At 51.1% G+C, this 9,383-nt stretch overlaps 1 protein-coding gene across 1 annotated transcript; it reads left to right on the top strand.

Moving 5' to 3' along the window:
* Positions 1-2,109: 2,109 nt before the first annotated feature.
* CLEC3B (C-type lectin domain family 3 member B) lies at positions 2,110-8,891 on the top strand. The gene is made up of 3 exons (XM_009488870.2): positions 2,110-2,215; positions 7,057-7,155; positions 8,491-8,891. The coding sequence occupies exons 1-3, from the start codon at positions 2,110-2,112 to the stop codon at positions 8,889-8,891; spliced, it is 606 nt and encodes a 201-aa protein (XP_009487145.2).
* Positions 8,892-9,383: the final 492 nt, after the last annotated feature.

Below are 9,383 nucleotides of genomic sequence, written 5' to 3'. Positions count from 1 at the left end.
CGTATTTTTGGTTGCCTAATGACTCAGGTGGCCCCAGGGAAGCCCCCCCACGTACTCAGCCTGACTCCATGGTGGTGGAAGTGAAGCATCAACCAGTTTTCAGAGCTGCTGTGCCTCATGAAGCATCTCAGTGCTTTGGCAGACCTGGCCACAAGATACTTTGGATTATCAAACCCGGCGCGTGCCAGGTGTCTTAAGTGCAAAGAGCACCTGTACTTTTTGACTCTCAAGTGTGTGAGTACTGCCAGAGGAGGAAGGGAAGCAGTCCAGTACCAGGCAGATGCAATGCACTTGGTAGGGAGATGGAGCAGCCTTCCTCTTAATGGGATGTCTGCAGTAGCAGGTCGAACATCTTCCCGGCTTTCTTCATCCATGCTTTTGCCCAGGCCTGCCGAAACACAGTCCCTTTTCAGATCACTTTTGGGACAAAGGTGTAGAGGCTGAGATCTCCCCTTCCCACTGCCCGCTGGGGTGAGGCAGAGCCAAAACACCTCCAGCTCCCAGCAAGGGTAATGGAAAGGGTTAAAGAGCACAATGATAAACAGCCCTCCAGTTTGGCTAAAACCTCTGGAGCTGTTGTTTGGTTTCCTATCCTATGGAACCAACAGTGGTTTTGGAAAATGAAAAGCATGTGAAGCCACTGCGTGGTCTGGTGGTGGGGATGTGTTTGCCACCAAAGGAGTCTCGCTCCCCTGGATGGTGCCACCCAGGTGCCTCCAAGGTCTCGGTGCGATGCTGCTGCCAGGCAGCCCCACGGCACTGAGCACCCCTGTCCTTGCGAAATTGCCATAATGGTAGGGGACGCTATGGCTGATGCAGCTGTCCTCATCCCCAAGGATGGCACTCACCATGAGGAGAGTGATTTACGCTGAAACTGCCCCAGAACCAGCAATTTGAGCCCAGGGCTGGGAGCCACCCTCTGCCCCCAGCCATCAGTGCAAGGAAAAGGCGGGGCAAATGCCAGGTCAGCCCCTGCTGCCCCCCAGCCCCAGGCAGGTCCCACAGCTGAGGGGGGTGCCACCAAGCCACCCTGCATAGGCACAGACTGAAGCCTTTTCTTGCAATGTAAAGTTGGGAGCTGGGCGAGAGCAAAGCCACAGCCGCACACACCAGAGGGCTGCTGTGCACAGCACCCCACTTTTGGAGGGGGGGGGGGTCCCAAAAATAGAGGTCCAAACATATTGTGCTGGAAGCTGCACTCAGATTGTGACTGTCTAAGGGCAAACAAGAAATGACCGCCAAGGCAGAGGGGAGAAAGCAGCTGGCTCTCATGGGCTGGCTCTGCCTGCCATCCCCACAGGGAGGGTCACCCTCCAGAGGGGACCCCATGCAGAGCTGGGAAGAGGTGGCACGAGGCGCCAGTCTCATCTGTTGTGGAGAAGCGATGACGGCAGGATGACCCTGCTGAGGCCGCGGTGGAGCTGGTTTTTTGAGGTATAAGAGCTGTCCTCCACTTTGAGCAAGGACTACTCTAGAAAAAAAAAAGCCCTCTGCCCCCTCTGTGGCTGCACTTGGGCTGGGGGATTGCAGCAGCCCCTTGTAGTGGGGACAAACCAGAAATCTCCATGCAGGGCCTTGCATCGTGCCCTGGCGGGGTCCGGGGTGCTCAGGCCCCCCCGCATGCTCCCTCCACCGCTGCCGGTGCTGGCAGCGTCCCCCACGGGCAGTCCCACAGAGGGGCCGCCCGGGCAGGCTGGCCCCCCTCTATTCCCTCGGCCACCCAAACTGAGTTTCACACCTCACATCATCGTTGCCATCGCTGACACATGAGATCAAACCCATGGCATTTTGCTAAAATCCATAGGAAATCAGTGCACAGCCTTTCCTCATGTTTAGTTTAGCAGACTTTCAGCAGATTCATTCCCTTCTTTTTTTTTTTTTTTTTTAACAAAAACAAGCAGCCTGCTAAGAAATGCAAACCCGCTGGGATGTTTTCAGCCTTGGCTGGAGCAGCCTGAGCCCCCCCCCAGGGCCAGGAGGCTGCCTCTGGCCGGGGCTCAGCGGGCGGCTTTCTGGGACAGCCATTTCTGATTGAAGCCGGTGTTAAGGCGGCTGTCTGAGGGCAGAGCGGAGCTGCTCCACCTCCGCTCGGCGTCGGACGGCAGCGGCATGGCGCTCCGGGGAGCCTGCCTGCTCCTCTGCCTCCTCTCCCTCGCCCAGGTCTCCGGCCAGCAAAACGCCAAAGCCCGGCAAAAGCCGGTGCCTTCCAAGAAAGGTAAGGAGCGGTGGCGAGGAAACCTGGCAGGGCTTGCGGGGGGATGCAATCACCCTGGTCATTTGGGCTTTTAACGGTGCTTTAATGCAACTTTTTTAAAAGCATCTAAAAACCTAGTAAAGTCTATTTTTTCCCTCCTTGTGGGAATGATTGCATAGCCCTTCTGTAAAATAGTGAGGAAACTGAAATGGTTTTGATGGATTCCTACCTTGATTAGATCTGATGGGACAGCTTGGTCTGAACTTCAGAGGGCAACATATTTTTCCATGTTATCGCTAAGGTTTGCCCCAAACTTTTCCTCTACTAAAATTTCTGTTTCTATGACCCCTACCACTCCTCATTCATTTTTCAGAATCAGAAAATGGAGATGACTTACTGCTGTTGTAGATTTGGAGACAAGAGTAGGCAGATAATATATAATCCATTAAATATCAACATGGATCTTCATTTTAAAACACTTGCCCCGGGTGTATGTCAAGCCGTACACGAGCTCCAACTGCTCAGGCATACAAGAGGGCAATGCACACAAAAGGATGCCTAAGGTATTTTTTCCTCAGTGGGTTTTTTTTTTTTTTTTTTCCCATTTCTTCTCTTTTTTTTGCTACTGTCCCATCCTTTCTCCCGCTGACTTGATGCACATTAATTATCGGAGAAGGCAGGTAAGGAAGCGGCTTGCGTTGCAGCCCAGCGGTGTGTGAGCCTGCCTGATGTGTCCGACTGCTGTCGCGTGGGCTTGGACCGCTTCTGGCGGGTGCTTGGCTGCTTGGAACGAAGCGGGGAGCGAGGAAGAAGCATCCCAGGAATTTGCTTGGCCAGGCTGCTCTCTATGCTTGCCCGGTGGCTATTTTGGTCTGATCCCAATCTTGAGAAATTTTTCCTTTTTTTCCCATTAGATCCTTCTATGAAATCACTGCATAGCTGCTTGTTCTGTGTCTGTGGTTGTTTTCTAGAACAAAAATACCTCCTCAGGCTGGTAGAGGGTACACATGTGCCTTGCATTTACTGGATGTACTAGGAGAGAGAAATGAGTTTCTTAGAGAAATCTTATTTTTCTCTCCGTGTCACTGGAACTGCTGTTTGTAACCCATTGGTGACAAGCAGGTGAGAGAAAAATCAGGTGGTGGGAGAAAAGTCAGGTGGTGAGAGAAAAATCACCTTTTTGACAGGAAAATTGGGCTCTGATTTAACCACATTTTTCAGACAGGAGAGGGCAACATATTTTTTCTGAAAATCAAGCCATCTGAAACAGCTGGTGGCAATTTTTCCCAACAGCTTCAGGGTTTCTTTTCAAAGGAGAGGTCAAGTTTTCTTTGGGGAAAAGAAAAAAAAACAAAACCAAATTTGGTGTTTTTTGGCTGGCCACATCCAGCCCCACAGTGGGTCAACTGCCCTGCCTTTACTGGAAACTTCCAGCATTTCTTGGTTAACTTTTTCCTGATTTTTACCAACACCAGGGGTGGGGAAAGAGGGAGGAAAGTGCTAAAAATCTCCCGTGAGGTTCCTCTTTGCCCCCAGCCCCTCGCCACGTCCAAGCCTGCCTGCCCACCCACCGCAGGGGCCAGGGCAGGATGGCCGGCCCCATCCCATCCCATCCCATCCCATCCCATCCCCTCCCCATCCCAGGCCCCCAGCGCCCCGCCATCCCGGCTCACCCCCTGCCCTTTGCCGGGGAGGGTCAGGCAGGGTGAAGCCACTGGAGGGTTGGGGTGTTTGGCTGGATGGTTTTTTTTTAATCTGCACAGCCAAACCACAAATGTTAGAAAAGAAAATGATGAGTCAAGCCAAGCTTTTTCTCTTTTTTTTTTCCCTTTTATCTGTTTTTTTTTAGTTTTGTTTTTTCTTCTTCTTTTTTGTAATTATTGCTTACATTTGGATCTGCTTCAGAACAAAAATGGTCCTCTTTCAACATGAAAAAGCCAAACCATAGCATTTAGAAAATGCTGAGATAGCACATTTGCTTTGCATGCTGTTGGGTTTTTTCCCCCTCAAATTGCTCCCCAGTGATTCTCCCAGACACAGCGGTTCAGCAAACTCTCCCCGAACCCTGATGTCTTGTGGGGCAGGTGGGATTTGCCCTTCTCCGGCGGCCGCAGGAATCTCACCCAGAAGGGTGCCCGGGAGAGGTGGGAGCCGTGGCGGGCAATGGCACCACTGCCCAGGGGACGATGGCACCCCCCGGCTCAGGGGTCCAGGCTGGGGACCTGATGGCCCTTGGGGGGCTCCCCTTGGTCACAGCCGTGCCTGGGTGCTGGGGGCACAGGAGGGAGCATCTTTGCGTAGCTCTCAAGTGTATTTTTAAGGTAGCTGGAGCCAGCCGTTGGAGTCTGGATACTTAAATCAGCAGGTAGGGGCTGATGTGGGTGCCACTCCTGAAGCTGCCCCAAAATTCCCATGTAATCCTGGAGGGTGGGTGCTCTTCCCAGAAAATGCCTGTGAACATTTACACTGATACAAACCCACCATGCGTGTTCAGTCCCCTCCTCTGATCCAGGGACAGACTGCAATATGGGACCCGACTTTTCTAGCTGGGACATTAAGGGAAATGCCTGGTGTCAGAAGAAACACCAATGGCCAGGGTGGTTTGATGACAGACGTTGCAAACCAGGGCGATGCTCGTCCTGCCAGGCAACAAAAACCTGTTCAGATAGGAACAAGCTGGATGATGCCTGCCCAGCCAAAGCTAAGCACCCCAGATATAGATCCAAATTTCACAGAGGGATAGTTAAAGAATGAAGTAGAGAGGGATTTGGTTGTTATTCAGCATATAATTAGAACAAAGAAAAATGGGCAAGAGCTCCCATTTGCAGCATCAAATACATTACTGGCTGGGCTTTCAAACCAACAGACTATTGTGACCCACATCCTTCTGTGAGTCTCCTTTTCATCTCTGCCTGTGCTTAATCCTGTTTGCTGCTCACGGTGAGCCGCACAAGGACCTGCTCCAGCTCCCATGGGCAGCATTGGAAGCCCCCACACTGGCTTCAGCTGCAGCAAACCCAAGCTGTAATAGCCTTGATCACGGGCTTGATCAAGGAGATGAGCCTTGAGGAAATAATAGCGCAGAGACAAAAACCTCTGGCAATAGAATAGAAAACTCAACGTTTGTTGATGTAACCGCAGTACTCGCTTTGTAGCTGAAGTGCAAATTAATGACTCCCGGTTCTCCCTGTGACATCCTGGTGAACACGCTGTTGCAGGAACATCTTGTGGCCCAGGTTTGGAAATGAGGGGGTGAAAAGGGACAGGGTGCTTAGATAGTTATGAAGGAGATGTGTCTACCTTGGGTGACAGGGACCCTCTAGATGGGAACCCACCAGCAAACCCAGCTGGAACAATGTAAGGAGCTGCCCCAGCAAGACTCATTGGCAATGTCCTGCCATGGCCCTTGGATGTTATTTAAACCTAAGGGACATTTGTTCTGCTGCAAGAAAGGCTTGCATGAAAAAAAAGGCATTAATTAGCTGTTTCCCACAAAGCATTTTTATCAAAGGCACCAAAATAATAACTAGTGCCTCAGTAAGCCCATTAAAGTTAATTGAGCCATGAGTAAAGCAACTTAATGCCCTCCTCCTGATGCATCTGGCTTTTCATATTTATGGCACCGTGTAATCTTTGGGCTGGTGGGTTTCCTCCACATCCACGCTGCTTCCCCACTTACCTGGTTCGGTGCTTCGGCTCCCTATCCCCTTGACCCTCAAGGAAGCCTGTCCTACTGCGTTTGTGGGTGATTTGCCCCCTTTCCTTTCACGCCATGAGGACTACCAGATGCTTACACCAGGCGAGGTAAAGCAACAGGAGCAGCAGAGATAGTGTAATGAATACAAACACCTCGCTGTCCAATCTCCCACCACCTCCAAGGAACAACAGTCCTTTTGCTCCTGGGCAGGAGAAATCCAAGTACTGATTAATAGTTGATTGGAGCTGTTGCAGAGGCAACACACCTATCAAGATGCAGGCTTTAGTAGCAGGCTGCAAACAACTCCCCAGCCAAGGAGGCATCTTCTCATAGCAGGAGAGCAGCTTTGGTCAGTTTTTGGGTACCTGCACCAGGGATGCTGAAGGCGGAGGTAAGGCAGAAGCAGGTGTGATGGCCTGAGGGTTGGTGGGCTGAGGGATAGGGTGGCTGATCTGCAGGGGCAGATCTTGTGGAGGTACTGCAGCCCTTCCAGCCCCTTCCTGAGCGTCAGCCTGGCGAGCAAAGCGCTTTCCTGTCAATGCACCCATGACAGTAGACTAACGTGGGGGCACAGCAAGGAGTGCATACAGAGAAAATCGTGTGTTAGGGTGTTTAAGGAAAGCCAGGAGGGTGTGCTGTGAAGAGAGAGCATGTTTTTGAGGAGTTTAAAAAAAAACAATAAAGCCTATTCAGCAGCAGCTTTAAGCCACAAAACGCTCATGTGCAGCAGGACTCCTGCTCACGAAGGGCAGCATTGTATGGTGCCCTCCTGCATTTCAGGAGCTTGACCCCTGTGCAGCACTGCCCCAGGCAAGCGCCCTACATAGGGGTTCCAGAAATGAGCCTGCACCTTGCGATGCTTGTACATGCAACCCCCAGCACTGCAGCAGCAGCCCAAGGGAAGACCGCTGCCCCACAAAGCCCCACGGGGTGCAAAGCCCCAAAACCCAAACTGGGAAAACTGGGTTGCTGGTGGAACCAGGCTAGCAAGTGAACGCTCACTCTGATGGATGTGCAAGGGGGTAGGCATTGACTTTGTAGCTTCTTTTTGTTTGTCTTTCTCTGAGAGCAGAGAAACGGGAAGTTTTGATGATAGGAACAGCTTCAGCTGCCTCCCCAGGGGATGCAGCCAATGTTTATGCTCCTCCCTTGGTTTCTCCAGCAGATGGTGTGAGCCTCAAAATGATTGAAGACCTGAAGGCCATGATTGACAACATCTCTCAGGAGGTTGCTCTACTGAAGGAAAAGCAAGCACTCCAGACAGGTAAAGGACTCACTAAAGAGGGCATGGCTTTTGCTTCAAGAGAGGAGCTGCTTGTAAAGTGGCTATAATTGCTCCACATGCTTTAACAAAAGATGCCCAAGCACCCTGCGACAAGGAGTCCATCACAGGGAGAGAGGCTGAGGAATCAAAGCAAAGTGTGGGCTCGCTGCAAGTCCTCCAGGCAGATGAAGCTCCTCAAGCAGTTAATGACATGAGTTGTGCAGCGTATGGTCCCCCTCTTTATGTGCTAGAGCTTCCCATTTGTAAAGCTGTGGATATTTCTGTGACACTAAGCCAGATGTTCATTTTCCTTTATGAATCCGAGAGATGGGTAATGGATTATTCTGTACTTCAGTCAAATGTAGCTTACTCTTTTGTCTGAACGCCAGTGAAATGGTGACATGGTCTCTTATACATACCATGGTATTGCCCAGGGAACCTCATGGAGGTCAGTCCCACCATGCTTCATTGAACACATACAGAAGACAGTCCTAAAATGTCCATCTTCCAGCCATGCTCCACAGTTACTCTGTGCAAACTCCACCAACATCTATAGGAGAGGGATTTGCAGAACAAGAAACAGAAATGAGATGAAAATGCAAGTTAAGGAGAATTTTCTCCTTAAAAGAAAAGGAACACAAGCAAAATCAAGGCTTTAGTTCCAAGCTCACATTCATTGCTTTGGATATTAATGCGTGGCTCTGATTAGTTATTGTTTGGCTACAGTACCCTGCACTCTCAGGGTTTAGAGCTTAAAAAAAAAATAAAATTGCTATTCTTAACAATAAAATCAGAGGCAAGTAGAAATTTCCTCTGAAGACCTCAAGCTATGCAAGCACAACACTTCTGATCAAAGCCTATTAAAAAGGACATTTTTCTCATGCTTGCATAATTAAGATGATTGAATTGAAATTGCAGACTTTTTTCAAAACACTCCAACAGCCGGCAGTGCCCATCACAAACCTTACCTCCAACAAACTCATCAGAGAAAGCGTAGCAGCAGCTGGGGAAGAGCAAGGCCAGGGGAAGGGGCAGGAGGACCACGCTGTGCCTCTGCTCCAGCAGCGGCAGAGACCGTGAGGGTGACAGGGGCACCCTGAGGTCCATTTTTCCCTGACAGTCTGCAGACAGGGAGGGCATGTCCCCGCAACCGTGCCCTGCGTAGGAGGGAGAGGGCCCCTGGGACTCCCGTGAGGCCGAGAGCCACTGTGCAGCCTAAGAAATGAAGTTTGTAGTTTGGCCGCTGCATTTGCTGCTGCTGCCTCTTCCTGGGCGCTATTTTTAAAACCAATTCCCTTTCTGTCTTTTTCTTCTGTTCATGTGGTAACCTCTCAGTTTGCCTGAAAGGCACCAAAATTCACCTAAAATGCTTTCTTGCATTTTTGGAGACCAAGACGTACCATGAGGCCAGCGAAAACTGCATCTCGCAGGGCGGCACGCTCAGCACCCCCCAGAGCGGGGAGGAGAACGATGCCCTCTACGACTACATGCGCAAGAGCATTGGCTCCGAGGCGGAGATCTGGCTGGGCCTCAACGACATGGCGGCGGAGGGCAAGTGGGTCGACATGACAGGTGGCCCCGTCCGCTATAAAAACTGGGAGACTGAAATCACCACCCAGCCCGACGGCGGCAAGCTGGAAAACTGCGCAGCCTTGTCGGGAGCCGCCGTCGGCAAGTGGTTCGACAAGAGGTGCAAAGACCAGCTGCCCTACGTCTGCCAGTTCATGATCGTCTAGCAGCAGGGGGGGGTCCCCCCTGCCCACCCGCAACCCGGGTCTTCCCCCTTTGGCAGCAGGATTATAAAGCTATAGGTATGTGTACGTGTACATGTATGTATGCACGCACGCGCGCACATGTTCAAGTAGAGTCACTCTTTGCAAAGAAAGTCGTCACGGCTTGGTATCGGATTAGAGAGTGTTAGAGCATTTCGTTTGGCCACATCCAGCCCTGTTAGCAGCTGCATTGTTCTTACTAAGGCACAATTTATAGATATATTTTTTTACACAGGGAATCTATTAAGACAGCTCGGTTGTTTCGGCAAAGAACCAGCGCAGCAGTCCAGCCTTGCAAACAGCCACCTCGGCTGCCCCGGGCTGTCACTCTGCAATGTCCTTTCCCATCTTGCTGAGCTTTGTTGGGGCACCAGCAAAGCTAGTTCCCGCTTCCTTCTTCTGTTTTGTTTCCCTGTAAGCCCTGGCAGTGAGGCACATGGGGTTGAGGTCCTCGTC

Source organism: Pelecanus crispus, chromosome 2 (assembly GCF_030463565.1).
Source record: "Pelecanus crispus isolate bPelCri1 chromosome 2, bPelCri1.pri, whole genome shotgun sequence".
NCBI classification, from domain to species: Eukaryota; Metazoa; Chordata; class Aves; order Pelecaniformes; family Pelecanidae; genus Pelecanus; species Pelecanus crispus.
Note: the sequence above shows the minus strand (reverse complement) of the source record. Positions and strands in the feature narration are given on the sequence as shown.

Bases quoted from the DNA above. Each gene is read 5' to 3' on its own strand.
- CLEC3B (XM_009488870.2), top strand. From the start codon at position 2,110: ATGGCGCTCCGGGGAGCCTGCCTGCTCCTCTGCCTCCTCTCCCTCGCC. The intron at 2,216-7,056 runs GTAAGGAGCGGT...TTTCTCCAGCAG, and splicing joins GCCGGTGCCTTCCAAGAAAG to ATGGTGTGAGCCTCAAAATG. The intron at 7,156-8,490 runs GTAAAGGACTCA...GTAACCTCTCAG, and splicing joins AAAGCAAGCACTCCAGACAG to TTTGCCTGAAAGGCACCAAA.